A 16,522-nucleotide genomic window follows, 5' to 3' on the forward strand; every position below is an offset into this window, starting at 1 on the left:
TCATCCAAAGCAACATTATATTCCTGAACAGACCCCCCTTAAGTTTAATGTCTTTCTACATTGAACTGTCAAAAGAGAAGAGGTACTTGGGGTGGGAATCTGATCTTTATTATAAACCTCAGGGCTGGAGGTAGGCAGCTATCATGTAATAAAAGTGACATGTGTGCTGTGAGAAGGAGTCAGGAGTCCAAGCTATTCCTTGGACTCTGAGAGTGGTTCTGATAGACTTACTGGAACTCAGCATTTTATTTATAAGTTGAATTATACTATTAAAAGTTTTGCAGTGCTCACAACTATTCTTAGCATCTGGAGATTAAATATATTCACAGCCTTCGGTGCCTGGACTGCCTTTTCCTTCATCTCAGACTTTGGATTCTTAATTTTAGACAGGAACAGAAATGGTTTCAGTGCAGCCTGGACACTAAGCAATTCTTGAACAATGGAATCATCTCAAGATTGGGTTGGGGATTTTCATTGGTGGATTTGGAGCCTTTCTGGTGGTAGTCTTGTTTCATGGAGCACTCCATCTATCTTAAGTATGCCAAGCATGGTTACTAATTGGTGTTGTGGTTTTGTTAGGAAGAAGCAAGAGGTGCAGGTATGGAGGGGTTCCTGTGTAGATGTACAGTAGTGGCCACCTCAGCTCTCATGTGTTTTTCAAGTCCCTACTAATTTTTCCTATTGGTCTGTGTTACTTAGTGTGTGTGTGTGTGTTTTCAAGTGTGCACCTACATGTGTGTGTGTATTGGTGCACATGTGTGCGTATGAGTGTACATGTCTGTGGAGACCAGACCTCAGGTATTGTTCCTTAGGGGCTTTCTAACAACTTTTATTTACTTTTTGGAGACAGAGTCTCCCACTGATTAGGCTAGGCTGTCTGGCCAGCAAGCCCCAGGGATTCAGCTATCTCTGTCTTCTTAGCACTGGGATTACAAACACATACCACCATACTTAGCTTTTTATGCAGGTTCTGAAGATTGAATTCAGGTCCTTATGCTTCTGTGGCAGGTACTTTATACCCTGAGCTTTCTCCAAGGCTCTGCTGTTACTAGCTTTTAATATGGGATTTTTGTTGTTTTGATTTGTTTTCAAGACAAGGTTTTTCTGTATAACCCTGACTGTCCTGAAACTTTCTGAGTTTAAGGCTGTTGAATTTTGATGGCAGGGTTAGTTTCTAGTCTCAGTGGGAAAGATCCCAGATGTTAACAATTGCCATTATCCTCCTGTTTTAAGTTGACAAGTTTAACTTGAATGTATTACATTTAACCAGAGACATTTAAGCCTGGTGGAGTGTGTGTGTGTGTGTGTGTGTGTGTGTGTGTGTGTGTAAAAGTGGGCATACACAACATGTGTGTGCAGGTTAGAAGGCAACCTTACCTGTTGGTCTTTACATTCCACCTTGAAACACAATATCTTGTTGTTGCACACACGTGTTGCCAGATTAGTTGACCTAAAAGCCTCTGCGGATTCCCCTGCCTCCACCTCTCATCTTGTTGTAGGGACACTGGGATTACAGATGTGCAGTACGACACCTGACTTTACATGAGTTCTGGGGATTTAATCTTAGGTCTTGATGTTTGGGTAACAAATACTTTGCCAATTAAGCCATTTCCCTAGCCCTGATGTGGAGATTTTTTATAAATGATTTTTGCCTGTTAAAAACATGGTTTGAGGCACTGGAGAGGTGGCTCACCAATGTCTTTCAGGACCCAGGTTTGATTTCCAGCACCCACATGGTGGCTCACAATCATCTATAACTCCAGTTCCTGCAATCCAATGTCCTCTTTTGGCTCCGTGGGCACCAGGCACTCTGTAGTACACAGACATACATGCAGGCAAAATACCCATACCCATACAATTTAAATTTTTTTAAAAACAACATTGCTTGAGCCATAACATTCATTGTTGATCTTAAATGAAACTCACAAATCAGGTAACATTGATAGTTCTGTAGAATTTGGAAATAAACATTCTTATCTAAGATAGAATTCTGGTGTGTGGGTAGGTGGGGTGGGGGACTGCTGTCGGTTAAATGCCAGACTGTTTTCATGCTATGAAATTGTCTATGAATGATCTGTATCCCTTGCCTAAGAATTTTGGATTTTGTTCTTGTTTGTGACAGGGTCTCACTCTGTAGCCCATGCTGGCCTTCAGCTTAAAGCAGTCCCTTTGCCTCAGATTCCCAAGTCCCGGATTACAGGTGTGAGCTACCATGACCAGCTAAGAATTGCATTATAAAAATGTTTTCCTCCATGTCCTTGGAAGACCACAATTCTAAGTATATGACAATTTGATATAAAACTGGCAGACATTGCACTCTTCCAGATATTTATTTCCAGTAGATTCGGTTGTTTGAAGTTCTGACTAAATGAGGCTTAAATAGTAGATTTTCCATAGAGCTGTTTTTAAAATAGGAGCTCTGAACTGCTCAAATTAACTTTGGATGTGGTTCTAATTGAAGTTTTAAATAATCTTGCTGTGTAAGCTACTTGATGGTTTTAAGCTGTCCTTTCCAATATAAAGTGAAGAAAGGATCTTGAATTAAATTCTAGTTGTGAGCATCTAAGTTAAACCATGAGAGTGTCAATCATAGGTACTAAAATCACAGGAGTGAAAGAACAGGACAACAAATACCAGGAAGCTGATAATACTTGAGTAGGATGGCTCACAAATGAAGACCATGGAACTGTGGAAGAGAAGCGAAATCAAGTTGCCATAATACAAACCACCAAGCCTTCAACTATGTAAACAAAAGTCATAGTAATAAAAGGAAAAAACAGCATAGAAGGTGAGGTGGGCAGGGACAGATACTGGCTATCTCAGCCACTTGAATGCCAGCAAGGGTTTGTAGCTTTGTGTGGACCGGAACAGATCTGTGGGGTTTATTCACCCCAGGTATTGACTAGTCATACCAATGACACTGTGTCTTTAAAAAGCATTAAATCACATATTTGACACTGTTTAAGAAACTATAGGTTTCTTATTTTAGCCAGACATCCAAACAGACTGAGGATCAAAGTGTGAACATATTACTTCAGTTTCTAAGGAACAAATAATCACACTGCCTTCAGTCTGGTTAGACGGACACAGTAACTAGATTTTTGGCAGAACTGGAAAGCTATCTGCCTTTTAATTTTTATGTTCTTAGTGTTTTTTTTTCTTTCTCATGGCAACAGTTACCCATCTGGAGAATATAGATGTAAAGACAATAAAGATAAAATCCTTTGACATGAAACCATGGGGAATACAATAGTTAACTTTATGATTCCATCATTTAGTCACTTCTGTGTGTTTATATGGGAAAGAAAGTAACTAAACAATTTTCCATACCATATTCTTTTCTCTCGTGTCTATGTGGGCTTCACCCCGCATAGATTTGTAATAGAAGTAAACAGTTTATTTACCTGTCACTTACGCTTTTTTATGTGAACATGTATTAAATTCGAGTGCAAAAATCAAACCTCAAATCTTCTTGAGGTTGTGAAATGTTAATAATTTTGGAGCCAGAATCCATGTGTAAATCCCAGACTGAGAATCAATTATTAACGTGGTGAATCAGAAGTTTCTTTTGTTCATTTATTTTAAAGACCCTGTTATAAAATAAAACATTTTCTTTTTCCTTAGCCTTCTCCGGATATTCAACTAATACAAAGTATGATCCACACCAGATTAAAGCAGAAATAGCAAGTCGCCGGGACAGGGTAAGTAAAACCAGGGTTTTCACAAATGAAAGCACTGTATGTATTTTTATGTAATGATACTTATCGTGATTCATTGTGTGGTCATTGGTATGTCTGATACCAAGATATTGGTAAGATTTTTATTTCCCAAATTATTGTTGCATTTTGCTTTATTTTGCACTTGTTTTGCAATAGCATAAAATATTTTGTTTTGAAGCTGTTGCTCATCAGGCAAAAAGTAGCCAGTATCCATTGGTTTTTTTATAGGATAGACTATAAACCTTCCAATCATTTGGGAAGATGGAACGGTGTCTGGGCCCAGTGCCACAGGGCTACCAGTAGAATATTGCTTTTGACCCTTGGTATCTGTTGTTCTCCTTGAGTTGCTAGTCCCCAAAGAGCCAGTTCCTAATAGCCAGTTCTTCATCAAAAGGATTCTGATCCTTCCCTGGTGACACCTACATTCATTAAGTGACACCTTGTCTCATCCCTTTAGGCCCTTATCCACCTGCTTGTCTGAGAGAGGATCTGTATATAATTTTGTGACAAAGCTCGGGAAATATCTTGGTAATGAGGCCTCCTCTTTTACTGGTGTGCCATTCCATAAAATAGGCTATGTGTGTTTCAGTTCTCAAGTTTTAAACTCAGCAAAAAAAAACCACCTGTAGATCTTAAATTTGCAGGTTTGTAGGCCTATTACCCTGTGGTTTGATGGAAACATAGATTAGGTTCCCGAATCTATTTAAGGAATCATATCAGGGAATTGAGGTTCAGGTAGTCAGAGGCTCCAAGTATCCTTGGTAACATCTATGAGAAATAAATACAAGTGAAGATGACAAAATTTTACATTTTGTGATATATACATTGTTACCCTCAAAAACAACTAGTCCCCACTTGCATAGGACCTGTCAGGATTAGGGGTTTAAAAATTATTCATTGGAAATTTTCATACATGTATATAATGAAATATAATCATATCCACTACTCATTCCCCCCCCCTCCAACTCTCCCCCTATCCTCTCGACACATCTCTTTTCCAACTTTGTGTCTTTTCTTTCTTTCTTTGATAACCTAAGTCCAATTAGTGTTTGCCCATATGTGTGTGGGTATGATAGTATCTACTTCAGCATGGGAGTTCTACCAGTGACCACATTCTGACAAGAAGATGATTTTTTCCCTTCCCCATCAGCTATTAACTTCTCAGTAAGGGACCCTCTTCTCCATCTATGCTGGAATTGTGGCTGGCTTGATTTTGTGCAAGTCTTGTAGCAGGTAGCCAGAGTTGCTGTGAGTTCACAAAAGCAACACCATGCTATATCCAAAAGACAGTTTTTCACAGCACTCCTCAGGAGTGGGTTTTTTTTTTCATCTAAGCAAGGCCGTTTTCCTAGAGTAGTGGAGAGTGGATGATTCATGCAGTTGAAAGCTAAGGAATAACTTGGATGACTATTGTACAAATAATTTATTGCTGCTTGGATTTGAAAAAAAATTTGTTTTCAGCTTTCCAGATTAAAACGAGAGCTGACCCAGATGAAGCAGGAGCTGCAGTACAAAGAAAAGGGTGTGGAGACCCTACAAGAGTGAGTTACTTGAATGTGTACATGGGAGGATTTTCTTGTGATTTCCTTTTTTCTGACATGAACGTGTTATGTTCAAAAGTCTCAAGACTTTAACTTTTATGCTTTTATTTATGCTCATTATTTTCTGATCTCAAACATCAGAATCTTTCTTTTCCTTGAGGATACCTTATTTCTTCAAATGGAACTACTTGGGAAGCAAAACTCTTTTTATATTTATGCATACGTTTTAAATAGATGTACTGCTTAAGACTCACATGACTATTTACCTTTAAATTCAGGATTTTATTAGTTTCTCTTAAAATTTTTAATTCTAAATTTAATTATAATAAAATTACAGTCTAGTTTCTCAGTCTCAGTAACCACATCTAAAGTTCTCAGTGGTCACACATGGGTAGGACATATTTTCTGTACCATGATAATAGTGATACTTTGGGCTAAATGTCTCTTGGTGTGGACCATCCTGCACACCAAAGAACTGTGCATCATCCAACTCCCATTGTGACAATTTGTAATGTATCCAAACATAGTCAAGTGCCTGCAGTTGAGAAGCACAGGGCTAATGGGTACACACTGAGCAGCATAGGCTATAGACTCCCATCACAGAAAGTACTACTGGACAGTGCAAGACTAATTCCTTTTCACCCTTGCAGTTAGAACCGTATTCCTATAAGCAGTTTAAGGAGAAATTTCTTACAATTCAATTTAATTTAATACAATTGTATTAAATCAGCACATTAAATGAATGAGAGCCAGGTTATAGATGGTGATGGTGTTGGCCTGAAAGAATTAGTTTTCTTAAGAAAGTAGTGTAGACTTATTTCCTGAGAGACCTTTCAGAGCCTGGTTCCACTGGCTAAACTTGGCATGTGCTTCGTACTTTCTGTGCCTGTGTTTCTCCTCTTTACTCTATTGTCTTAACCATTTTGCTTGCTACAACAAAATACCATCTACTGGGTAGCTTAAAGAACCGTCTTTTATTTCATAATTATGCATGTAGTCTGGAAGTCTGAGTCTGTTTCTAGAAATGACCCAGTTCCATACTTGTAGTCACCTTTACTCTGACTGTATCCTTACATGGCTGAGAAAGATTGTATAAGTTTTGATCTCTCTTCCTTTTCTTTTGAGGGCATTTGTGGGTACACATATGACCTTTTCTAACCACCAGCCCCATCCAAGTACCTTCACATTAGAGCCCAGGGCTTCAACAGAAGAACGGTGGAGGGGTAAAAGTATGCAGTTGATTAGCAGCGCTGATCAAATTATTTGCCCAAAATGTAAAATTACCTGGTATCTAGTTAACTTTCAACCAAGGTAGGGGGTCCATCTGTAATGGTTATTGTAATCGGGAAAGATGAGCAGCATGTTTTGTATCCTGGATTCACACTCAGTAACACTGTAACAATATGAGGGCAATGCTGATCTGTATGGGGAATTAATAGATGTGTGTTTGTTGTGTGTATTTACCTCAGCCTTGTGCAAGGGGTATGATCTGGTCATATCAGATTATTTTTGATCATTAAATTGAGATTGACTTATTTTTCCTTTTGCATATGTATGTGTTTGGGGTGTGTTTGTGTGTGCTTGTTTGAGTGTGGGTGGACCTGCATGTCATGCATGTGGAGGCCTGAGGCTGTCATCCAGGAGTCTTCATCACTTTCCACCTTATTCATTAAAATGGGGATTCTCAATGGAACCCAGAACTCCTGCCTCCACCTTATGAGTACTGGAGTTATAAGCAGGCTGTCACACTACCTGACAATTAAATGGGTTCTGGTGATTGAAATTCTAAAAATTCTGGTCTTCATGTTTGTTGCTTATCCAGCAAGTACTTTAATTTGTGAACCACTTATCCAGCCAGAGACTGACGTTTGTAGTCAGCCAGGATTGGGGTTGGTTCAGGGTTGCTTTATGTGATCCTTTTATATTAAGGTCATCTGGGTACCAGGGAAGACACAAAACAGAAGATTTGTTGGATTTTGCTTGGGGGAACTTGGCATTTTCTGACCCTGACTCCCAGGAATGTTAAAAAGATGGCAGTTTCTTCAGAAACCCAGGCATGCCCCCTGCAGGTGGGTTTTGATAAGCCGATCAGCTTCTGAGCTCTTTTAAAGTCATTATCCCTCTTTGTTCTTTACTAGGAGCACTGAGCAATCTGTTTGTGTGGTCTGCCTGGGTTTTGGTTCTGCAATCTGAGATTCTTTGAATTAGCACTAGTCAGTTAGCACAGCTGTTTTTATTTTGCTTTTTAAAAGTTTTGTCTTAAGCAAATCAAGCCTCTTCTCCAGTGCTGCTCTGTAGGAAGCTGCATTGTCACTGTAAGCTTCCTGGCTACTGGCTTTGTTGCTCATTTGGTCTGCTTGATGCAGTGCTTCCCAGTGTATTATTGGTGCAGGCTTTTTATCTTCCCATCCCTCCTCCATCATTCAGAGAGCCTCCTGATCTCTCAACACTTTCAAAGTTACTTCCCTGTGTGTTGTGACTATTCCTTTAAAAGGGATGAATAAAAGGGATGAAAAAGTTGCCTGGACTATGTAGTTGAATAAGAGGTTGATTTTCCTGCTTTCAATGCCTTTTGCTACTAGTAGCTTTACTCCTGCGTGGAATAATCTGAGATTTTGATAGTGGAAGATTTTGTATGTTGGAAGCTGTGCTCCACTTAATTTTTTGTTGTTTTTTTACTTAAAAAATGTTCTGAGTATGGTTCAGAAAGATTCTGAGGCTGTACAGTAGCTTCAAAGCTCATAGGGAGCCAATTCTTGTGCTTTTCCCCAAAGGCTGTGGCTTTTTCAGGGAATTGCTGAGCTTGGTGCCCAGTGCTTCTAATGGCCCATTGTGGATAGCTCATTTCCCAGTTTAAATACAAAGTTTGTAGTATCCAGTTAAGATTGAATAATCTGGAACATAAAATATGCTGGGAACTGGAAAATGGACTTCCCTTTTGGCCTTGCCAGGAAGTAGTAGTTCACCTGGAGTAGTTGTAAGTGGCTCAAGGATAGGAGGTGGCCTCTGTTTCTCCTGCTATGTAGTATGAATGAGCACAGGGAGAAGCTTAATTTCATGCCTGCAACTGACATGACATATGAATTGTGGTTCTAAAAGAGAGAGGTATGATGATTCTAGTTAGTTTCTGCTTGTCTTAGCAAACTCCATGCTTGGGAGCAGTCATTGTAAATTTCTCTCTTTCCAAGGGGAGGCTCTTCCTGCATGTCTGAGCTCATGGAGGATACCCACACATACCTGTCAAAAGGTAGATGGGGAGATTGTGGACCTAGCCTTGGTCCTGAGGGAGGAGCTTACCTTTATTTCTGTGCCCTACCAGAGGGCCAGGCTCCAAACACCTTTTAGGAAGGAACTCCCCGAGAGAGCCCTACTTGAATAGCATGTTACTGCTCTGTTGGAAGCTGCATCATCACTATGTGTTTACTGTATTCTGTGATACAACCTCAGGAAAAGGAGAAAACATAGATAATTGCATCACTCTTAAAATTCTTTGCAAGTGAAAAACAAGCTGATACCTTGCCCTGAGTACCACTGACTAAGAGATTTTTTTTTACATCCTAATTAATTTTCTGCTGTTTCAATCAAATAAATCATGCATATTTATATTGTTCATGGAGAAATTGTTTGAGAAAAAATGGTCATCCCACTGTCACTGTGAAATCAACACTCTAAATTCAGATAACAAATGAAGTGTTGTACATAAATGTGAAGCTTATGGTTTTGTTTTGTTTTGTTTTTAATTACTAACGGTTTAGGGCAGCAGCCTTAGGTTTTCCTCCAGAAATTGTCTGCTGTTCTTGCTTCCCAGAAACTTCAGAGCACCTCAACAGGAGTTTGGCTGCTTATAACATTTTAAACTTGACTTGTTTATCTTGGTGAATTTCCTGGCTAGCAAGGAAATCCATCATTATGCTTGAGTCCAAGGGAGGAAAAAAGAACCTTTTGTATGTTTTTAAATCTATATATGCTGTAAATATTTGTGGAGGGGAGCTGGCCTTTGCTATATTTCCCAGATTAATGATGAAGTTTTATTTATGTGTGTGTGTAGAGATGCAAGCTTTCAATGATAGAAGACATATAAAAGGAGAGAGAAGAATATAATTAAAGCCTCCTATAGCCCTCACCCTATTTTAACACCACAGTGTCTTGTCTTAGCAAATATATAGTCCTGTCTCATTCCCTAAGTTCTTACTGAAACAAATCCCCAAATCACATTTAATTGATAAATCTTTTTCTAAAGCTACAGACCCCTTTTGAAATGTAACCTGAGTCCTAGTATCCCACTTACTAAGCACCCATCAGCAAAGAGCTTTCTTGTTTCCCCATTCTGTTTGGCTCCAGATTCCAATGAGGCCCACACAGTGCACTTGTTTGGTGTATCTGTTAAATCTCTTCATCTGTGAGTCTTCTCCTTTTGTTTTCCTTATAACTGATTTGTTCAGGAAAAGAATTTGTGTGGCCTGTATGGTTTCCCTGACTTAAATTTCAGTTCTTGATTTTCCAGATTTTCAGTGAATTCTGGCTTTGGTGGCTTGCTACAGCCATGCATAATGTTTCCCCTAAGCTTTCTGTCTCCTTTTGTACATGTGTATCTTTTAGGATAAGTACTTAAAAGTTAGTTTCGTTGGTCACCGGATGAATATATTTCTCAAATATTGGACATTGCCAAATTTTCTTGCAGCAGCTGCATCATTTTTCTTCCTACCACTGGAAGTGAACATTTCTGTTTTCCATGACTTTGCCAACAGAATGTATTGACAAGCTATGGCATTTTTGCCCCTCTCATTGGTGAATGAAAGCATCTATGGGTGTTATTCACTTGCATTTATTTCCTTCAGGGATCTTTGTAAAAGTCTTCAGAAAATAGAAGCATTATTTATCTTGAAAAATGTCTTAAGTGAGCTATTTCAGTGAAAGATCACTGGACTCTGTTGCCCTTAAGTTTTTGGAGCCTAACTTGAAAATTATCTTAATGTGACTCATTGCTAGTGTCCAGAGGCAAATAGAAGGGTGCAAAAACTAAAGCATATTGGTGGAATGAGCAAACATAAGAATGTGCTAGGCATGCTCACAGGTATGGACAGAATCCCCTTGGTAGTGCCCCATTTGGAGAGCAGAAGTGAAACTTGTGCTAATTCTAAGCTGAACTGAGAAGCCCACTTAACATGGCTTTACTCTAAGTTTCTCCTAACACTGCAATGTCCCTGATACTGATTTGATGGCCAGAATGCTGTCCTGACTCCCTTACTACCATATTTGTTGTTTGTGGTGTGATAGTTCCACACTTGACACCCAATCCCTCTCACAGATTCTTCTCTGTCCACTCTGAGCTGAACCACTATTGTGATTCATGATTCTTGTGAGTAACCACAGAGATTCTTTTTAAATGTCTCCCCACCTTATGATTCTCATGTGGCCTTCTCTTTCTCCTAGAATATAAAATAGATGTTTGATGAGTTAGCGTACTGGACCAACTTCATTTGCCCCTAGTTTCAATCTCATTCATCCATGCCACTCCCCTTGACCAACTTGCTAGCTCACAGCCTACCTGGGACACTTGCTTTTAGTACTGGTGCTTACTGCCTAAATTCATCCTTCTTTTCTGTGGGTTTCTGGGGCAAGTGACATCTTGCTTATATCCTTGATAAACCATCCTATTGAGAGAGGCAAACTCTCACTTACACATGGACCCTAAAGTGGCTTCATTTTGTTTAAAACCACGGATTCATGCTTTTTATTTTGCTGGCTACCTTAATGATTCAAATGACACTTTGCCTTGGTTTCTACCCCATCAGGAGGACTCAGACAATTTCTTGAACAATGATAACTCAGCATAATGAATGGATCCTAGTCTGAGTGCTGTGGGAGTGACTGATACCATGGTCTCTGCTAGCTGTCATGTCATTTACTTCACCCATAAATACTGGGGCCCTCTGAGTCTTGAGGGAAGGTCATCCTCAGTCCAAAAGTTTTGGGCTGCCAAGATCTTAGGGAGATCTGTTAATTGGCCTGGTTACCTTCTTATTAACTGCTCAAGTATTTACTTCTGCTTTACATTTTGGATTATATTTCATTTGAGCCCTGGGTTTTAAGAAGTTCTGTTACTTATGTCTGCTATTCACATTACCAAAAGGAGTGTCCACTAAGTGGTCCAATAGCCAGTTTCTACTAGGTTCTTTCCTACCACTCTGTAAGCCTCTCAGGCTTACAGTTGAGTAAGGAACTTCCAATTGAGGATGGATAGAGTTACACCTATTTACTTAAATGAGAATGACTACACACTTCTAAGTATTTGATATCATGCCGAGGCATTACTAGATAAGAGAGTTAACACTTTCTGTCTGAGGATTTAGAGGTCCAAAAAATAATGAAATTGTGTACAACTAGAGCAGGGTTCCATTAACAGTACCCCCTTAGCACGAGCATAAGGTACAGATTGTGCAATCCCCTTCTGGCAGTATTCAGCAGTAAGACACAGAAATGGGATGGAAACAAAAATGAACATTGTTTCCAGTGATGGGACAGACCCAGGTTCCACACAGGACCTGCTGTTAACAGCAAGCTGCCAAAAGCTTCCTGATGCACATTCAAAGCCCGTTCTAGAACTGCTAATTTAAAATGTAGTGGTTATAACAAAAATATTTATTCTTTTGTGTTGTAATCTGTGGTGTTAACATGGTATAGCTCTAGAGAACTGGCACCTCTTTTCTCAAAGATGAAGGTTTAAGGTGTTAGGTTTTATCCTTCTTCTTCTAGTAAATTCTACCAGTTTCTTCAACTGATCACCAAAAATGGAAACCTTAGGACAATAATATGAGGTTAATAATAAACATGTCTAAATGTCTCTTTTACTTGTATCAGGCTCCCTATCTGAGCTAATATTTTATCCCTTTTTCCCCTCAGTTTACTTCTTGGCAAAAAAAAAACCCTGTAAGGCTGAGTGTATAAGTAGTCTTCAGGTTTGACACAGTAGGCATTTGGAGCCCTTGACTGTGAGTGTCTTGTTAACCTAATGATGAAAAGGATGAGTACTGATAGGAGGAGCCTTTCTGGCCTTCTCACTATATTTCTTACAGGCTCTAACCTTCAGCAAGCTACTCAACTGTCCTGAGCTATGTGCAAAACAGAGTATGGAAAACGAAAGATTTTTCAGTCTTTGTACTAAATATTTTTTACACTGCATAAAAGCTTATGACTTTGTTAGTATATTTTATTTTTCCTGAGAAGTGATCACTTTTCTATTATCAGAAATATAAAACATAAACACAAATTTATACTCTTAATAAGAAAACTAAAAATGCAGTCCTTTGGTAGATATTATGGCTTTCTTTATGAAGTAAAGCATATTGATGCTTTATAAAAGACAAAATAAAATGAGTGGTCATCTGAATTTGACCAGAGTTTCTATACACATTTATTTGGGGAAACAAGTGCTCACTCTATATCTCAGGATGACCTGAAACTCACTATGTAATCCAGCCTATAACTTAAAGTGATCATTCTGCCTTAGTTTTCACAATGGTGGGATTCAGATTTGATCCATCCCCAACAAAGAATTTTTAAAAAGAAAGAGAAGTCTTAGATAAGTAAAATTTTCAGAAGTGAAAAAAAAAGATCTCGTCCTTTCGAAGTTTTTGTTAGATAATTATTGGTTGTGATTGTAAAATTAAAGCATTTTGACTTCTGTGAAATATTACTTCTTGTAAATATCTGTCTGGTCGCACCTTGGCCACTCTGAGTGAGTGATGTATGACATACTGCACAGATAGGGACATCACTTTACACTTTGATCCTGTGCAAGCTTAGTGTATGGATGAGTATTGAATCCCTGCCCTGCCATATATTAACTTGTCATCTAGACATTTAACTTAGTTAATTGCTCCAAACTTCAACTTCTTCATTATAAGAGGATTATGATTATCTTAAAAATCTGTTTAGAGCTTAAATAATATTCCCAGTGTAAAGCATGTAGCATGATTCTGCCATCTACTACTCGGTACTTGATATGCTGAATTATTTGTAGATGCTATTTCTATTAGAATACTTTTTTGTTTTATCAAGACAGGATTTCTCTGTGTAGCCCTGGCTGTCCTGGAATTCCCTTTGTAGACCAGGCTATCCCAGAACTTACAGTGACCTGCCTGCCTCTGCCTCCTCAGTACTGGAATTAAAGGCATGTGCCACCACCAGCACCTGTGCAGAATACTTATATATGATTGAATAACATAGTTTATGTAGCAATGTATTTTGTAATAATATGCAATTATTTTGATAATGATTTTTCAGAGGCTTAGTTTCTGAGAATCTGTAATCCAATAACTTTCATTTTTTAAAAATATTTATTTTTATGTTATGAGTATGAGAGTTTTACCTACTTGCATGTATGTGTACCACTTGTGTACCCAGTGCCTGAAGAGTATGGAAGAGAGCATTGAACCTCCTGGAACTGAAGTAACAGACAATTGTAAATTGCCATATGAGCATACTGGGAACTGAATCCAGGTTCTCTGCAAGACCAGCAAGTGCTCTTAACTGCTGAGCCTTCTCTCCAGATCCTTTCACATTTTTTACAGCAGACACTGTCCATTTCTGCCTGGGAAAACAACCTTATACAGAATAGGAAAGCTATGGAGATGAGATATGGCCCAGAGCCCCTATGTGGGTCCCTTTTGGAGAATTTCTGTTCCAGGGTATCCCTGAAATAGGGTCTGACAAGCTACTCTCATATATTATATTCATTCTCTCTCTCTCTCTCTCTCTCTCTCTCTCTCTCTCTCTCTCTCTCTCTCTCTCCCTCCCTCCCTCCCTCCCTCCCTCCCTCCCTCCCTCCCTCCCTCCCAGTGTGTGTGTGTGTGTGTGTGTGTGTGTGTGAGAGAGAGAGAGAGAGAGAGAGAGAGAGAGAGAGAGAGAGAGAGAGAGATGTGGTGTGTGAATATGGGTGTACAGGTAGCATAGCACATATTGTGGAGGTCAGAGAACAACTTCTGAGAGTTGATTCTTGCCTTCTACATTGTTGAGACACGGTTTCTTATTTCTGAGGTGTCGCATATCAAAGTCATCTGACCCATAAACTTCCAGTGAGTTTTCCTGTCTCCACTTTGCACTACTACATTTGGCTTTTTTGTATAGGTTTTGTGGTCCAAATTGAGGTCATCAGGCTTGTATGGTGAATGCAATTACACTCTGAGCCATCTTGCTAGTCACTAAACTTTGTTGTGTTTCACTGTCTCATGGCTACTTAGGTAGAGCTGTGGCCAGAGCTCAGGTCCAAGCCTTGAAGTCCATTTTTATTCTCTGGAGGCCTCTGCAGTGCTCAATGTTGGGCTAAATTGCACATGCTGCTGATGAAGTTGGGTCTCTTTTCCTTGATGTGGCCTCTGTTGCTAGTACAACCTAGTGTCACAACAGGCTGCTGGCTCCCCTACAAGTTTTAACAATGGCCAAGTTTTAATGCTGCAACTGCTGAAAGCTGCAGTGCAGCCACCACATTCAGGTCTGCTAGAGGAGCAGATGTGGGATTGTAGCCTTCACTATGAAACATATCTATACAGCTATGGATGCTTTATTGACGCCCATTCCCAGGAACTTGGAAAATTACATTAATATAGTCAAGTTTCCCTTTTCTATGTGAGGGTTGATTGCAGGCCTTGCTCTGTTTTTCATTCTGGAACAACAGGAAGGCTTAGTACCAGAGGCAGTGGCCATTGGTGGCTAGAGACTTTTCTGGCTTTAGGGTTTTGTTTGAAGATGACCTTCCTCTTTTCTATAGACTTCATAAGCCTACAAAAGTTTCAGTGTATGACATTAACAACTATATATGGTAAAGCCTTTCATCAGAAGATTAATACAGAACATATTATTCAAATAAGGCCTACAAGACATATTTGGTGACATTCTTGACAGTTAGCAGTTTAACATGTATGGCCCTTGAATTTTCCTTTTGTTAGAAACTTGTGATTCTTTCAAGAGTGTGTAAAGTGGAAACATACATGGGATGACCCTGCTTTATGTTTTCCTGCATTGTGGGTCCTAATGCTAAGAAGAATAGCTCTCAAGGGAATTTTTTTCTAGTGTTAGAGATTGAACTCATGTCTTTACACATTTTATGCACATACTCTAGCCGTGAGCTACACTCCAGATCCAGGTGTACAGCTGGACCTAACTGCCAGCCTGTGCACTTGAATCTCATCATTATTTGAGAGTGTCACTTTGTCCTTCAGTAATTTTATACCAAAAGCATTCTCCACCAGAGAATTCTTTCTACTGTTAAGTCCTGGGCCTTTATATATTACAGAGACCACAGACTTCCTTTCAATAGTAACTACTATATATGTCAGTGAATGATAATTAGTGTAACAAGTGCCTCCTCTAACCTTGTGGGAGCTAGTTGTTGAATAAACAAAATTCTCAGTCCTACCTGTAGGCATTCAGGGACAACAGGGAACCAGGAGTTGATATTTGTTTTGGTGATTCTCTAGTCTTTTTCCAGGCTCCCTTTCTATCTCATCATTTAGTTTAGCAGCCTCCTCTGTGCAAAACTTCAGTCCATGACATTGATTTTTCTTATGAAAATGTGATCAGTTAAGTAAGTATAGAGTAGAAACTTTTGTGATTTTCACACTCAACTTACAGGTCAAGACACTTGTAGTGAGTGAGAAAACCAACCATTTTGTCAGAAGTGGAACTGCTTTTGAAGACAAAAGAATTTTTGTACAAAGGGTCTCTATGCCTGATGCTGTCATTTTGCTATTGGTTTTTGTTTCTGTTTTTCATCCACCGAATAGCAAGCTGATACTATGCTGGAAAAACACACATGCATGTGTACATACACACACACGCACACACACACACGTCCATTTTGTTTTGTTTTGTTTTAAGACAGGGTCTCCCTGTGTAGCCTAATCTGGCCTCAAACTTCTGATCCTCCTGTATCCATTGCCTGACTACTCACCTGAATGCCACACTCAACAGAACTTTTCATGTTTTATTGCTAAAGTTCATGACAACCATCAAGGTGCTTAGGAGTTAAAGCTAATCACCTCAATCATTTGCATGAGGTGTTGTGAAGGAACCAGAGTAGGGATCTTTTGAGAACAAAGAACAGTACCTACAGCCCAAACTTCAGTTTATGCTCTTTCAGCATAGAACTCTTTAGTTGAAATATACATGAAAATAATTAAAATAGTGTATAACTAAATTTTTTTTTGCTTTGTAGAAATGTACATTTGAGAATGATCCCTTATGGAAGTGCCTGTGGAGGCA

At 39.2% G+C, this 16,522-nt stretch overlaps 1 protein-coding gene across 2 annotated transcripts in view; it reads left to right on the forward strand.

The window, feature by feature from the left end:
* The window catches only part of Wwc3 (WWC family member 3), a 109,971-nt gene that overhangs the window by 53,886 nt on the left and 39,563 nt on the right, over positions 1 to 16,522 (forward strand). For both annotated transcript variants that reach the window (XM_057759384.1, XM_057759385.1), the window contains exons 4-5: positions 3,625 to 3,701; positions 5,181 to 5,260. In XM_057759384.1, coding sequence (XP_057615367.1) covers positions 3,625 to 3,701; positions 5,181 to 5,260 — 157 coding nt within the window. The remainder of the gene's footprint in view (positions 1 to 3,624; positions 3,702 to 5,180; positions 5,261 to 16,522) is intronic.

The sequence above is a fragment of the Chionomys nivalis genome, chromosome X (assembly GCF_950005125.1).
Source record: "Chionomys nivalis chromosome X, mChiNiv1.1, whole genome shotgun sequence".
Taxonomy (NCBI): Eukaryota; Metazoa; Chordata; class Mammalia; order Rodentia; family Cricetidae; genus Chionomys; species Chionomys nivalis.